General features: G+C 35.6%; 1 protein-coding gene across 3 annotated transcripts in view; it reads left to right on the top strand.

The window, feature by feature from the left end:
* Window positions 1-17,351, top strand: part of TTLL7 (tubulin tyrosine ligase like 7) — a 163,335-nt gene that overhangs the window by 105,422 nt on the left and 40,562 nt on the right. For 2 of the 3 annotated variants that reach the window (XR_010024212.1, XM_063105385.1), the window contains exons 11-17: window positions 3,080-3,227; window positions 3,313-3,386; window positions 4,444-4,579; window positions 7,579-7,665; window positions 11,742-11,937; window positions 15,473-15,678; window positions 16,693-16,827. Coding sequence is in view for 2 of the 3 variants with exons in the window: in XM_063105385.1 (XP_062961455.1) it covers window positions 3,080-3,227; window positions 3,313-3,386; window positions 4,444-4,579; window positions 7,579-7,665; window positions 11,742-11,937; window positions 15,473-15,678; window positions 16,693-16,827 (982 nt within the window). In the remaining variant the exon portion in view is untranslated. The remainder of the gene's footprint in view (window positions 1-3,079; window positions 3,228-3,312; window positions 3,387-4,443; window positions 4,580-7,578; window positions 7,666-11,741; window positions 11,938-15,472; window positions 15,679-16,692; window positions 16,828-17,351) is intronic. The other variant, XM_063105386.1, reaches the window with a different exon arrangement.

Raw genomic sequence — 17,351 nt, 5'->3', positions numbered from 1 at the left:
TTGATCTTTGTTCCTCTCTCTTCTTCTTTTCATTTCTATTTCCTTTTCCTCTCCCCACTTTCTTTTAAACTGAATACTATACAGAAATGATCATTCTGTGTAAAATGGAATATCAAAAAAATAAAAAAGTTAAGAGCTATCTAAACCATGGCATTTTCTTTTCCCTTAACCGAGGAAACTCAGAGCTGAATTTGTATTCATTGTTAGAAAAATTAAAATTATATAAAAATAAAAAGTCTGGGCACAGACTTTATGAACATGAGCATAAAAGCACAGGCAACAAAAGAAAAATAAAGAAACAGGACTATATCAAACTAAAAAGCTTTTGCACAGCAAAGGAAACAATCAACAGAGTGAAATGACAACCTACAGAATGGGAGAAAATTTTTGCTAACCATGCATCCGACAAGGGATTAATATCCATAATATACAAGGAACTCAAGCAATTACACAGTAAAAAACCAAATAACCCAATTAAAAAATGGGGAAAGGAGCTGAATAGACATTTTTCAAAGGAAGACTTACAAATGGCCAACAGGTACATGAAAAAATGCTCAACATCACTAGTCATCAGGGAAATGTAAATTAAGACTACATTGAGATACCATCTCACCCCTTTTAGTGAGAAAATATGGAGAATAACAAATGCTGGTGAGGGTGTGGAGAGAATGGAACACTCCTGCACTGTTGGTGGGACTATAAATTAGTACAACCACTATGGAAAACTGTATGGAGGTTTCTCAAACAAGTACAGATTGATCTTCCGTACAATTCAGCAATTCCACTTCTGGGGATATACCCAAGGGAATGGAAATCATTATGTCGAAAGGATACCTGCACTCTCATGTTCATTGCAGCTTTGTTTGCAGTAGCCAAGATATGGAACCAACCTAAATGTCCATCGATAGGTGATTGGATAAGGAAACTGTGGTACATATACACCATGGAATACTACTCTGTCATAAAAAGTAATGAAATTCTCCCATTTGCAACGACATAGGTGAGCTTGGAAAAACTTATGTTGAATGAAATAAGCAAAGCACAGGGGGAAAAATACCACATGTACTCACTCATAAGTGGGAGCTAATAGAGAAAGAAGGAAGGAAAGAAAGACCACAGTGGTGTGTTGGACTTTCAGAGGGAGAGAACATACCTAGGGATACAAAGTGGAGTGGGGGAAAGGGGGATGGGGAGGGAGGTCGGGGATAATTGGGTGGCAGATATGGGGTATAATCACAATTTGTAGTAATGGGCATGCTGCCAGTATGGATCTGGCCATCACATCTTGGGCACGAGTGGTGACAATCAGCTTTGTACCCCATGAATATTCATAACCAATAAAAAAAAGAACTATGCAAATAAATAAATAAATAAATAAATAAATAAATAAATAAATAAGTTAAGAGCTGTCTTTTCCCTTAACTGAGGAAACTCAGAGCTGAATTTGTATTCATCATTGGAGAAATAAAAATTTTTAAAAATATTCTCAATCACCCACTCACTAAAATAAGAAATCTCGGTGTCATTACAAGTTCATCCCTCTTTCTTATTGCTCACATCTAATTAGTCACCAATAGCTGTCCATTCTTTTCTCCAGAATATTTTTCTAAACCTACCCTTTTTCTCTAATCCTATAGCTGCTTCCCTGGTCCAGGCCCTTACATTTCATATTTGCTAATGAAATAGCATTTATCTTAACTTCCTGATTCTTTTTCCATCTACTTCTAAGCTGCTGTACATACTGACAAGAACATAATCTTTAATACATGCAAATGTAATTATGCCCCTTTCCTTTCAAAATTAATGCCCCTCTCCATTGCTGAAAGTTAGATTTGGGACTCAGTAACCTGTTCAAGGGCTTATGATTAGCTGAGATTTTTGCATTCGCCTGTAGCCCCAGAGGTACTGAATGACTTGCAATTTTCTGGATGTTTACTTCTTTTATCAAATTATTCCTTCTATGCCAATGGCCTGTTGAACTGCCATTCAAGCCTCAATCTTGTCATGAAAGAGAATGGATCAGTTTCCTCATACTCCTGAAGTTTAAGTTGTGAAGGTGGTACATACCTGAAGCAAAAGAATACTCTTAATTGTATAGGGTTAATATTCTTAGTGGAATTTCCTGATAAATTGAATGGGACCATATGTAAACAAGCACTTCTTTTACCTCTCCACAATAGAAGCTGGCTAAATAGCTTTCTTGTTCCCTTTCTTTTGGTTTATACCGTTACCTGCGCCCTGGCAAGATGATGATGATAGAAGAACGGAAATGTAAGCTCGAGGATAAGAACTCTTTTTTTGCTGAGGTTGGAGGCAGAATTGGCTTTGCCTGTTCCTGCTAGGTCTTTCAAGGGTAGTATGTAAGAGTGTGAGTTGGAGGGGTTGGGGAGAAGAAGCCTCAGGCTTATCTTATTGCACCAGCTGCATGGAAGGGAAAGGAGAGGAAGGAGGTTCAGAGGAAAACAATCCCACAACAGGATTTTCCTAGAAAATCAGAGAGTTATAACTCAATTTTCATGGCTGAGCAGAAAATGAGAAGGACTGTGCAGATGTTTTCAAATAAATAATGACTGTTAGACTGGGATTTTAGCCAGAACTGAAAATGTACTAAAGAGTGGTCAATATAAATGAGAATATTTAAATACAAATGGAATTGGTTGAAAGAGGAAAAGAGAACCAACATTTATTAAGTACCTATTAATGTTATCACAAATTAGTCTTCATAAGAATTCTAGGAGGGAAACATTATTGTTACTGTTTCATAGCTGGGGAAACAGACTTAGCAGTTAATTGATCAGTCTAAGATGTAAGCTGCTAGGATGTAATACGAAACTAGATCTTTGTAACTTTTCAAAACACAGCATTGTGTCCATTTTATCTTGTTATCTTCAGAACTTCTGTCTACCGTACAGAGTCCCGTATTTGATGGATGGTTAGATGAATATAATGTATGTGAACATATAAATTTAATAAACATTGATTTCTATCTTCACTGTGTCTCCTTTTCTGCAAATTCTCACAGGGCTAATATTAGAACTCGTTTGAATTCTAGGATGCGGTCTTGTGTTTTATATTTTAGGACCAGTGATAAAAGGAGAAACTTGGCCAAACAAAAAGCTGAGGCTCAAAGGAGACTTTATGGTCAAAATTCATTAAAAAGGCTCTTACCAGGTTCATCAGACTGGGAACAGCAGAGACACCAATTGGAGAGACGGAAAGAAGAGTTGGTATGAAAATTTTAGCAAAGTATCCACAATTTGATTTGCATCATTCATTTGTCAAGTTTTACTTGTAAACTTTCTTCATTTCTAGAAAGAGAGACTTGCTCAAGTACGAAAGCAGATCTCACGAGAAGAACATGAGAATCGACATATGGGGAATTACAGGTAGTGCTGTCATTTTTGTATAGATTGAGGTGAAGCGTCAAAGCAATCATTCCACATTCTTTAGCCTTTTAGGCTTATTTTAAGCACTATTCTTTCATTCTGAGAAAGTACTTTTTGTGCTAATACCTTTCAAGAAAGAAAGGGAGTCAGCAAGTGGATGGTTTAAACTTGAGAGAGCTCCTGCTAGCCAGCCTCTGGGGTGGTTGGAGGCGGTCTTTTTAACCAGCTATTATCCTGGGACTATGTTTGGTTATAATGTGATATACTAAGAAAATCAGGATAGAGGTCTCCTTGTATTCTTTCTGCCAATTAATAGTGGTTGCTGTACTTTTAAACTCAAATGCTTTAGGAAGCAGGCAAATAATGAAAATGTTTGAAGGAGTCAGGTATGAGACAATACAGAGGGGTGTGGACTGAGCTGAACTGGAACCTCTCTGCAGTATCGCCCTTGACAGCTCTTTGTGTTCTTGGAAAGATTGCTCTTCCTCCCAAGCCTTGACATGGCCTGAGCAGGATTAAGGAAGGTGTAGTTTCTTACACTCCCAGCAAGATGTTCTTTCCTGGCCGTAACACCATTAACAGTCGTGATGCGAACACATTCCTCCCACCCTACCTCTACCCAACTCTCTCTACTAGAGGGGCAAATTCCATCACCACAAAAGAGATCATCATACTAATGCTTGTATTCTTGTATACTTCAGTAACCTAACTAAGTCAAAAACTTTCACATTATCGCTCATCACCTGAACTCTCTCCCATAGTTTTATATTTCTCCAGTTTACCCTATTGCCATTTTTCTCCATCTACTTTCCCCAACCAAACTCTGTACCTTCTGGAACTGCATTGTTTAATGATAAGTTTCTAGACAAACTTTAATTTGTGTGGGTAACAGATGAAAATGTATGCATTCCTTGTAACTATATTCATCTTTATTTCTAGCACTTGGTAATCTGACTGGCACAGGGTAGGAGGTCAAGGATTATCAAAGCAGTCGACCTTAACTATTGAGCTCTGATAGCTTCTTTTAAACAAATTTGTTTATCTGATTTTATTGTAGACGAATTTATCCTCCTGAAGATAAAACACTACTTGAAAAGTATGAAAATTTGTTGGCTGTTGCCTTTCAGACGTTCCTTTCAGGAAGAGCAGCTTCATTCCAGCGAGAGCTGAACAATCCTTTGAAAAGGATGAAGGTAAGAGAGTGAGTGTTTATATAGAGAAAAAAGAACAAAGCCAAAACAATATGTCTTTAAAATAACCCACCTCGGTCCTACATATAAAAAACATTTTACTTTTAAGATGTACTTAGGCTTTTCATTTTAACAGTTGGTAACATTTCATAGAGAACCAAACGATTTCATAAATAAGATGTCTAGCAGGACAAGTTATGGAGTAGAAAATTTTGATAGTATGTTGTAATATCAACATATTGTAATAATATGTCTTATTACATAGATGTGTATATGTAACTGGATAAAGAAATCCATTGAATTAACCCAGTGGTTTGTGATTACAACTAACATTATACAGCATTTTTTCTTTTTTAAAATTATCTTTTTTCTAAAATATTTATTTATTTTGACTATACATATTTATGGGGTGCAGAGTTGACTATCAGTATTTGTATACAGTATGTGATGATCAAATCAATATTTTTAGCATGTTCATCATTACAAATCATAATTACTCTTTGTGTCCCTTACCCAGTTACTCCTTAACCCCCTCTCCCTCCCCCTTTCCCATCTCTTCTAACTATAGGTCTGTTCTATCCTTCTGAGAGTTCAACCTTCTGTTGCGGTCTGTCTGTCTTTCTCTCTTTCCTCCCTCCCTCCCCTCCTTCCCTCCCTCCCTCCCTCCCTCCCTCCCTCCCTCCCTCCCTCCCTCCCTCCCTTCCTTCCTTCCTTCCTTCCTTCCTTCCTTCCTTCCTTCCTTCCTTCTTTCCGCCATCTTTCCTTCCTATCTTCATTCTTAGCTCCCACATGTGAGTGAGGACATGCAGTATTTCTCTTTCTGTGCCTGGCTTATTTTACTTAACATAATTTTCTCCAAACTCATCCACGCCATTATGAATAGTAGTATTTCATTCTTTTTTATGGCTGGGTAGTATTCCATTGTGTGTATATACCACATTTTCCTTATCCAGTCATCCATCAATGGACATTTAGGTTGGTTCCATATGCTGGCTGTCATAAATAGAACATCAATAGAAGGTATCCCTTTGACGTGGTGATTTCCATTCTTTTGGGTATATACCCAGAAGTAGGATTGCTGGATTGTATGGTAGTTCTATCTGTATTGTTTGACAAACGTTCATATTGTTTTCCATAATGGCTGTACTAGTTTACATCCCACCAACAGTGTAGAAGAGTTCCCTTTTCTCCACATCCTTGCCAGCATTTGTTATTCTCAGTCTTTTTGTTAATAGCAGTCTAACTGAGGTGAGATGATATCTCAGTGTGGTTTTGATTTGAATTTTTCCTGATGCTTAGTGATGTAGAGCATTTTTCCACGTGCCTTGTACATCATTTTTTCTTGCTACTGCACAGACCTGGCATATGAGAGGGAGTAGTTACACACACACACACACACACACACACACACACACACACACACACACACACACACACACACACTCTTAAATCTGTTTACCTAAATAAAAGGCCTATGAGTTATCTATTGCAGCATAACAGACCACTTCATTTATTTGTTCATTATTCTGTAATCTAGTCCAGGTACAGTTGAATGGTTGTTCTACTGGTCTTTCCTGGAGTGAATCATGTAGTTGCATTTATTGGAAAGGTCAACTGGAGCTAGAAATCCAAGGTGGTTTCACTCATATAACTGGTGCATAAGATAAGATAGCTGCACTGGGTGCTGGATGGATATCTCTTTCTGTCTACATGGTCTCTCAGCAGGGTAGCCAGATCTCTTAATATAGTAACTCAGGGTTCCAAAAGGGAGCATTTCAAGAGGATTCTCTTCATCACAGCACAATCTCTGCCTATTATAGACCTGATTTCTGCCCATCGATGTCCAGAATTGACAAATGACCCCAAAGTAGAAAGTGGCTACTCCTTTCTGCTCACCTAGGAAGAAATTGGCCCTCTCTGGAATTTAGTTCCTTTGCACTTTTTATCTACATCTTTCTGATGTTTTAAAAAATATGATTGTTTAACTGTTATGATGAAAGTATTGTTTGTTACAATCTTTCTCCTAAACAGAAGCTGGACTCCTTGAGTTTCTTTTTAACTATCTCATGCTATCCTTGGAATTCATTGTAGGATTATTATTTAATCGAATTTTTATAACAAAAGTCTTTTGGTATTTCAATAGCTAAACTTCCTTAGATTAGGACAAAAAGTAAAACTTACTTTAAAAATTTCTACTGCACAGTGGGATTTCTAGTTTCCTTAAAAACCTTTTATTAAAAGGATATTAAAGTATAAATCATTAATATATAAGTAAAATTTTGATACTTTTATAGGTTGAATAAATAACTGAATGAAGCAGTTGATTATACCTCTTTTGTTTTATAGTCCTTTTACTTCTATTGCTCTGGTTTGCTCAACATCCACTGGGGCGTATGTTTTTATAACTTTTCCTTTTGACTTCAAAATGACTCTAGAAGAGCACAAGAGAATGTGTTAGGGCACTTGTGGTTTGTGCTGCCATTAGTGACTATGGGATAAAAACCTTTCACAAAGCTCTAAAAATACTCTTGTGCAATAGTTAGAATTTTGAAGGAGTTTTATTAAATAGTGCCCATTAACTAAATTGTAACTTTAGATTGTTTCTAAATGAAACTATTAGGCCGATCATTCATTTTCAGTCTGGAGTTTTAATATTATTTTGCTCTAATTATCATAAAAGTGATTGATGAAATTATAGTCTGGAAAGTAGGAATGAACTTCTAGAAATTTTAAAGTGTCCAATGGGCTAATTTATTGGGGTTCAGTAAGATTCTAAGATTTTAATAGTATATTAGAACATACAGATATATTTGCTTATGATAATATAAAATAGATTTCAGCTATATATTATTTATATTGCCAGATTTTAATGAAAGTTTCTTCAAGAGAATTTGTGATGACCCTTCATTTCTCCTTTGATCTGAACAATCATCACTAAATAGTTTCAGGAATACTTGTTGTAAACTATTTTGTGGAGATTTTAATTAAAATATTTTTTGAAGGAGGAAGATATTTTGGATCTTCTGGAACAATGTGAAATTGATGATGAAAAATTGATGGGAAAAACTACCAAGCATCGAGGACCAAAGGTGTAGTATCTCTACTTTCCTTAGTGTCAAAGTAGATGCTGTTAAGTACAGTTGTTTTTTCCCTTGATTTCTCATTATAACAATGACTGATGCTGCTCTCAAGGTACTGTAAGAACTGTGTGTCCAGTGCAGGAAGAAGATGTTATCTTATACCCAGGAGAAGTTTTATTTTGTTAGTTTACTTCATTTTTTTTGGTTCTTTCCCTAGTGTTTGAGTCAGGGCCAAGAGGAACCTAGAATTATTCTAAACTTATTCTAAACTCAGTATTAAGTTTTCCTCATACCTCTAGACAAATAATGATCAAAGAAATGTGCCCTATTATAGATAAGGCAAATCATGACTCTTATTGGGAGCCCCATTCTTTGCTGACCCAGCAACATTGACAGTGTATTAGTTAAAATAGGTACAACTCCTAGGAATACATAGAAAGTTGTCATGTGGACAAAAATGGGCAGGTGTTTACTTTATCTGCGTTGTTCTGTGTTGATATCATCTGTATGTTCTTCTGCTATATACCAGTGTCCTTGCTAGTAGAATAGGAAAGAGGTGAATTTGAAAAACATTTTTCATTCTGTTCTTTTACTTTACATTTCAGCATTACTGAGCTATCCCTGTGTCCTTAGACATGGGGAGCATGACATCATGCTCTGTCATGCTTTCATGCTTTTCCATGCCTCTGACATGCCTACCTACTAAAAGAAATAATTGATTTTTTTGCTTGATTGATTTGAGATCCCTTCCTAATCCAGCTGCACCTTTGTTGCCTTTATCAAACCTTCCCTTACGCCCCAAGTTAGACTTACATCTTCTTTGCCCTCTTTCTCCTGCTGTACCATAAATACCATTTTTATAAAGCAGTTGTGACAATTATTTGCATGTTTGCCTTAGTATGAAATTTTAAGTTCCTTGAGGGCAGGAGGTGGGTTTCACCTTTGCATCCTTAGCACCTACCACAGAGTCTGGAACATACTAAGTTCTCAAAAACCATTAGCTAAATTTGTTAAATGTGTTCACAGCGACCTCACTGGCTTGTGGAAGAGCAGATAGATAAATGAAAAACCAGGGTTTGAGGTGGCAAGTACTATAATAAAGGGAGTATGAAGCGCGACAGCAGCATGGAGAAGAAAGGGCCTGGGAGAATGCAGATGGCTTCTTAAGGCAGTGCCATTTGAACTGGTTCTTGAAAAATGAGTAGTACTCTAAATATTTGAGAGGGGTGGAAGGCCTTTCAGGGTGGAGGGCACATTAAAGGCAAAGTGGTGGAGGGTGACACAGCATATGGTGTTATAGAAACAATGAAAAGTTTGGCATGACTCAAGTAGAAGGTTCTTGGAGGGTGAATGGTGCAAGATGAACCTGTTGATAGCGATCCATATCTGGTGGAGATGTTGGATGTCAGACACTTTTGAATTATGTGCTGTATGTTGAGGTATTGTGGAATATGTAATTGAAGATTCCTTTGTAATAAATATATTTTAGAGTATCTGTAAAAGTAAATACATTTATGAGTTATGGCTTCACTTTAGGAAACATTTGGAAGTTTCTAAACTTTGTATATTAATTATTGCAATTTAGCAAACCAGATGTGAGATAACATAGGGGCACAATGTTCCTGGCAGAATGGCAAATGCAAAAGCCCTGAGACAGTCTTATACTGCCTTATAATTTCCTTCGTTTCATTTATGTAAGGCTTGTCATTCAAACAAAACTATAACCTCTTGGAGGGCAGAATTCACATTGTATGTATTTTTTCAAACCCCGTCATTCTAGGCAAGTAGTGGAAATTAACCATGTATTTGTTGAAATGAAATGAACAGGATAGTTGCTGTAGTTGTTAAAGCCAGTGATATTTCAATATGGTTGAAAGCTGCATAATCAGTCTTAAGTAGAAGCATTTTTATAACTTTTAAATCTAAATTGAGCCAAACTTAAAGCACCTTCTTATCACATGCCAAGCATTGATTTCCATTGTCTTTATTGGTAGAAGAATAATTGGAAATAATCAAGGTTAAATAAAACTTGTACAAGAAGAAATGATAACTTTCCAATTATTTGAAAATCTAAGAAATATTAATTAGCTACCAAAGTAATAAATACCCCATAAAGTATTAGCAATGTTCTTTTTCTTAAGCTGGGTGGTAGGTATGGGGATAATTGTTTTATTATTCTTCATACATTTATATATATTTTATACATGTCCTGTTTTATAATAAAATTGGACATAAAAATAAGTAGTATGGTTTGTGTCATAACTCAGTGCGAGTTTACAAATTCTGTTTTGTAGTTAAGGCACTGTTTAGAATTTATGCTGCTGTGACTTCTAATTAATTATTGCTTGAACAGTGTATTGGTCAAAAAGTCCCAAATGCATATATGATGCAAAGGTTCAGCTATCCATTTCCCCTGTGATTCTTTATAGGGTCGAATAACTCATTATGTAGTCAAGCTCCTTAAGAAACCTTAAAGCTGTTTGCTACATGAAGGAAGGCACTACTAGGAAGCCTGATTGTGCCACTGTTTCTTCTGGGTATGCTAAACTTCTGAAGAAACATCCTTCCTCTAGAATTCATATTCCCCAAGACTGTCAGAATGTTTGATGATTGTGTTACTGGTAAATGTTTTTTTGTGTATCTCTTTGAACATTGTTAGTGCTCAGTAAATATTAGGCTTTCAGAAGTGGAACATACTTTTAAATACAAGTTGTCACTTTAGTGTATTCAACTACTTTCTTGCTTTATTTATTTTTAATCCTTTACAAAGGCTGTAAATTTTAGAAGATCATGCTGTGACTTACTATGTATTCCAGGCACTCCATGAAATGCTATTTCTCTCTTTATCTTTCATCCTGCACTGTCACTCTAGAGAATGCACTTGCTTTCAGTGAAATCCCATGCTATCCAAGAGTTTCATTATGGTATATGCTAACATCAAAACATTTTTGTTTGATTTAATGGAGATCAAGCAACTATTACACAACTGCAGGAACCTCTCCTAGCAGGAATAGGAAGCATATGGTGTGTGTAATAAATTGTCCCTTAAAATGACTGAGTTACACAACTATCTTATTTGTGCTTATGTACATTCTTTCTGAAGTGAATCTGTCCTAAGTCTCTTTTATTCCTTCAGTGGGCATCACTGGAAACAAGCAATTCCAGTAGAGATATTAGAGCATTGTAGCATGACATTTTGAATCCTTACAGATTTACTCTTGTACATGGCACCTATCCTCTAGAAAAATTCATACCATACTGATTTTCACATTGTATTATTAAAAAGAATGTAGCATGGACAATGAAAAACAATGTTACTTCCTTAAATCCAGAATCTGTGTGTCAGAGGTAGGAAAAAAGACGAGGTGTTCACAACCAATTTGGACAGTGGTTAACTAACAATTTTTGTTTTTATAAATATCCACAGCATATTAGCTATTTGAGTAATACATTACTTCTATGGCACATTATCTTAGTGGATAGGCTCACAGGCTGTGTTTTAAGATGTGGCCTTACTTAATAGTGGCTTCTCTGGCTGCTGCTTTCATGTTTTCATTGTCCCTCTTGCCCCTCCTCCTCCCCCCCGTCCCTGTCTTTCTCTCTGTCTCTCTTCCCCCCCCGCCCCACATGCACGTACACACACACACACATTTATTGAGTGACTGTGAATGTTAATGATATAACAAAGGTATATCTCTGAGTCTTGATGAGTAAACTCTCTATATGGAATGAAGAAAAGCTGATTGTGTTTCTGATTTTCATATATTTATCTCAAATATTTTCCCTTTATTTATTTATTTTGTTTGTTTATGTATACTCTGGCCCTTTATTCCAATCATGTAGAAAGAACATTTTCCTCCCCACGACTGAGCTATATCATTTAAGAAAGAATATTTTGCAGAAAGAGAACAATTAATAAATAGCACTGTAGGCTAAGCAGCACTGTAGAAATAGTACCTTGGGGGGATTCTCAGCCTTCATTGAAAAGCAGCAAGCTTGAGGGGGAAATTAAAATTAGTAACTAATCATGTTAATAAGGCTTTTTCTTGAATTATAACAAAATAACACATTTCCCTCTGTTTTAGCCTCTGTGTTCTATGCCTGAGAGTACAGAGATAATGAAAAGACAGAAGTACTACAGCAGTGACAGCAGTTATGACAGTAACAGCAGCTCTTCAGAATCGGATGAAAATGAAAAAGAGTATCAAAATAAGAAAAGAGAAAAGCAAGTAACATATAATCTGAAACACTCCAACCACTACAAATTAATTCAACAATCCAGTAAGTCAGTTTCTTCTAATTTAGTTGTTATATGAAGAGTTATGGAACTAAAATTATTGAATTCAATAGAAGATCCTTGGGTGAAATGAACCCTTATTGCATGTAAGGAGACCTGGATTTTATACCACTTTCTTCCCTAACCAGGCCTGGGTACATCTCTCAATCCCTTCCAGGTTCTGCAAATAGTAAACAAGGATTCATTCTTCTATATTTCATAGTTTTTTTTAAGTGCTGTATTTTTTTCATGGGTTTTATAAAGTGCGCTTCATGGCTGACCTGCTGATTACATTCTTTCAAGCCTGTATATTTTCTCTCATTCCATTCGCCCCTCTTTGCCTCTCTGTCACCCACTTTATTTTATTCTATTGACTATTTTTAAAAATGTGTGTACCTCTTTAGGCATTTGACTTGAATGTATCTGTGAGCCATACCATTGTGAAATAGTTGAAGTTTTGTTCCCTCCCATTTTCATCATCCTTTTTTCCTTATGGATTCCTTAAGTACTTTCAGTACTCAAGTAAGCGCTTAAGTCGGGGCTTTTGGTGCAGAGGAAGTATTTAGGAGAACAGCCAACCACCTTCTCCATCTCCTTCCTTTCCTGCTTCCTTTTCCTTCTTTCTACCTTTGTTTCTTTTCACATTCTCTCTCTTCCTTTCTCCTGTCTTTTATTCACTCTTCAATCCCAAATGTCCGATATTGTGTCTGTGATTCTTCTTTCATCTCCAAATGTCCTGTGTGGTATTGCTGTTCGCCCTGAAAACCCCTGTCTGATGCTGCCTCCAATCTTGGACTTTGCTCAACTCCTGTCTCTCATATCTCTTTTTGCCTTGTGTTCCACTGTCTTAGTGTTCTACTAAAGGGACCAGTTCAATAATGCAATAAACACAGTTGTGAACCTTTGTTGATCCCCAGCAATGGTTTAATATGTTAGCTTCCTTGATGTGTATATTTTAAAACTGGCCTTCCATGCTTTTGGCAAAATATGTGAGGAATGCAGAACCAATAGATGAAGATTTTAGAGCAATGGTTTTTCCTTTGCTTCCAAATTATTCCGTAAAGATACATGCTACTGCTTTTCCTATCTTTGAGGGTTTATGTATTTGGAGAAGAAATAACGTATTATGCTCCATTTCATTTATTTATTTACGACTCATTTAAGAAATGTTTATTGAGCACCTGTTCCAGAGTTTGTAGGCTGTTTTATCAAATGCTTCCTTTTTTCCTTATGGATTCCTTAAGTACTTTCAGTGTGCCTCCAACTGAATGTATGGCTCTGTTTCTGTTTTGAAAGCTGACAATTCCCTGCTCAAATTCTGTCGGTTTTTAAATCCCTCTCCAATTAGCTAATGTGTCCATACCTAACAGCATGAAATGATGGGGGATAGGGATAGGGTAGAGAAAAAATTGCTGGAGTTCTTATAGCTCTGAGATTGTTTTTTGTTTTCAGACCGATAGGTTAATAAATTGAGATCGAACAATAGTGTACTAAAATATGATACAGATGAATTCTCATTTTAAAGCTAGCCTAATTTAATTACATATCTTTTGCCTTGTTGGTTTTATTTTTTTTATACCCATTAGGAGTTATAACAAGGGTTTCACTTTGTTTTATAGTCTCTCCTTAATCTTACACTAAGGAACATCATAGCCACAAATTCTCCTTGAGTTTTGTCTTCAAAGTGATGCCGATGACTGAGGACAAAATCCAGACTATGTGTAACACCTTCTCTTATAGTTAACCTGGGAAATTTAAACTTGTTATAGCTTCAAAGGGATATATTTTGGTTTGATATAAGGTAGTCATAGAAAAAACTGTGTGAAATACTTTTCTTACATAATTTGTGGGTGCAAGTTACAACCATTTTTTGTTAATCTAGCAAATATCATTGGCATGTTTAGTTATTCTGTCTGAATTTCCAGTGTATGTAAGCCAACAGTGGAAATCTGTGATGGTTCGAGAAAAAGGTTATTTTTCTTTTGCCCTATGATTAGGTTATATACATCCAGATCATCACCTTAAACCCTCAGGGGGAGCAGGACTGTAGTGTAGTTAGTAGCACATGCTTTGGGGTATTTTTTAATAGAAAAAGAGAATGAACAGTGGTGTGTTCCTCACATAGCCTTTCTCCAGAAGCAGTGTACTTTCAAAAAGTGGTATTATTTTCAGGTTCTAAAGGAAGTTAATAGTTGGAACAAACAGAATTTTTAAAAAACATCTTTCCTAGCTTATGTATTTTGTAATACTCTCCAGAACCTAAATGAGGAGTATTAGGCTTATCATCTATGCAAAATACCCTTTAGAAATACATGCTTAAATGTAAAGATAATGTCCATTGCCTTTATAAAGGTTTACATTTTTTTTCAACAGCTAAGGAAAATAAATATTTGAGTATTCAACCTGATTTCATGTGAATTTATTAAATTATATAATTAATGAAGATTAATATATACCCCAAGCAGAGAGAGAATATAGAACAGAGGGTATATAGAATATATGAGCTTAAAAAAAAAAGATAAAAATGTTGATAGTATTGAGCGATAATCTATTTCCCTCTGTCAGGAATCAAATTTATCAGGAACAGTTGGTTCTCTTTCTTAAATGTTCTCAATATGCATTGGGGAAGATGGTCTATGGCTTCTCCTTGATATCTGTTCTAATAACAACCCTATAGATATATACTTTTTTGTCACTTAAATCTTTTACTATTGGAATTTAATCTAGTTTTTTTTTTTTTTAATCCCGCCTGTGGATAAGATTATCTGTTTAGTACTACTTTTATAATAACCAATTATATATTTATACTTTGTTAGGATAATCTTTATATTTTTTCTTCTGTTTTATTATTTTTTCTCATGGGTCCTATATTCTATAACTTATCTATTTATTCTAGCCACTCTCTAGTCTCCTTTCCAGCCCTCCCGATGAATCTTGCTGTAAAATATTCAATCTCTAACCTACACACAGATTTTAATAAGTGAGCAGTTTAATCTCAAGGATAGTAGATGGCATCATGGTATTATAAAAAGAGGGAGGACATTAAAATTAGTTCAGGATTTAGACCTGAGCTTGGCCAATTTCTCGATGTGTGACCTTGAGAAAGTTCTTATTCCGAGCCTCTGGGCAACAGAGATCCCTGTTTCAGAGGTTTTCTGTGAGGATTCAGATAAAAGTGTAACACCTAACGTGATGCCTGGCTTATGGAAGGTGCTCCATAAATGTTAATTTCCCTTTTTTTCTGGTTCTTTTATGTCATGTTTCAAGAACATAACATTAAAGAACTATTTATAGTATTTCTATAGTAATTATAGCATTATTTCCACAGTAGCCATTCTTCATAGATCATAGGGGTTCTGCACCAAGTTCATGTTTTAAATTGAAGAATTAACTCCAAATTCATTTTCGTGATGATGCCTATGCTTTGACATTTATTGCCACTCTGCTACCACCTTATATTTAGTTTATATAAGACCCAATACAGTGGGAAACTTCATCTAACACTGCTACTACACTATCTCTCTTTTTCATCACCAATAGCCACCATAAGGCGCTCAGTCAGCTGCCCTCGGTCCATCTCTGCTCAATCACCTTCCAGTGGGGACAGCCGCCCCTTTTCTGCTCAACACATGATATCAGTATCACGGCCATCTTCAGCATCTCGGTCACATTCCTTAAATCGTGCTTCCTCCTACATGAGGCATCTGCCTCACAGTGATGATGCCAGCTCTGTCAGCTCTCAGGTGGTAAGTCATCTATTTTGCTCTTCAAGATTACAGGAAGCACCGTCCTCAGAATCTAGGTGGGAGAGGGGATCATCTGAGAGGAGAACAGATGAACCTCAGACCCTTTCAGTAGTTCAACTTGCGGCCTCCTGGAATTTGGATTCTTCATATATCTTAAGCTGCAATTTAGTATGGACTCTTAAAGGCAGACTTCACTATTTCACAGAACCTGAGGATGGACACTGGGAATAGTATTATTTTATTTTCTATTTGTTGATATAGTAGGATAATATTGTTGAAAATCACCTGAGTAAATATATGGTTTTGTTGCAGTATATTGTGCAGACTATCTGTAAACCTGGGATATTTGTTGTATAGAAAATTTTACTTAATGGGACAATCGGTTAATAGGTTTTAAAAATTGATAGATTCTCCTTGGAGCACTTAAGCGTAACATTGTTTATAATGTTTTCTGTATATTAAATCAATTTATAGTATTCCCTCCTTGGCATGAATCCCAGAGATTCAGTATTGAGGAAGTCTTTGAATTTATTTCGCAAGCAGCTTGCTTTTAGATATTAAAATAGATAGCTCCAGGTATCTTCACATAGGCCAGGGATTTATTTAGTTAGTTTATTTAATATGGATGTTGTTTCCAAAGGGAAGAGTTAGGAAATATAAGTGAATGAACTTCACTTGGTAACAATGAGTGATTTTTTTCTCTAATCAAGAAGAATTGCCTAAGGTATATGTGGCAAATGCAACTAACCAGGAAGGTAAACACTCCTATTTTTATTTTAGTATTTTGAACTAAATAAAATACAAATGTGTGGAAGCATGAAAGACAGTCTTGGGATTCATATCCATTTAATTCAAATAATTCATAAGTGTAAAAAAATTTTTTTTTCCTCTTGGTTTTTTGTTTTCTTTTTTTCAATTAAAAGTGCATCATTTTTACCTAGAAATATCTTTCAGATTGTACTGGCACAATGAAATAAGACCCCCTCCAAATATCTGTATTCTTTCAAATTTAAGAGTGAGTCTTTGCGGCAACTGAAAACAAAAGAACAAGAAGATGATCTGACAAGTCAGACCTTATTTGTTCTCAAGGACATGAAGATCCGGTTTCCAGGAAAATCAGATGCAGAATCAGAACTTCTGATAGAAGATGTGAGTATTTGATAAATATAAAATGCTAAGGAGCTCAGTCTTTTTTATTCCTCTTCTTAAAATATTAAAATTTATTTCCTGATGGCATTATACTCAATGACATAAACTTAACTGATGGTTTTTCAACCACAAGCTTTAGATAATACAGGGGTTTATTTTAATTATTATGATTCGTGAACAGTAAGATTACATTTATAATCAGCAATACAAAATATCTTTTAGTATATAGTCCTATGTTGATAAGACTGCTTCATCAAGTGAGAACAATTACTGTTAAATAATTATTGTTTTTAAAGATTTAAGAAATATCAGGTTAAAGCTGCTTCTATGAAAATTTATCAAGAATATGGAATGGGATGTGATAAAAAAAAAAGTAGGATTCTAACATAAAATGTCAAGAAAATGTGACACCATGAATGTCACATTTTATGGGTCAAATTTTGAAATGACTTATGTTGAGTTTTGTGTTTTTCTTGTTATACACACATTTGCGCCACCCAGTGGAATACTCTAAAATGGCAGAG

The sequence above is a fragment of the Cynocephalus volans genome, chromosome 8 (assembly GCF_027409185.1).
Source record: "Cynocephalus volans isolate mCynVol1 chromosome 8, mCynVol1.pri, whole genome shotgun sequence".
NCBI lineage: Eukaryota > Metazoa > Chordata > Mammalia > Dermoptera > Cynocephalidae > Cynocephalus > Cynocephalus volans.
This window is presented reverse-complemented; position numbering and strand designations above follow the sequence as displayed.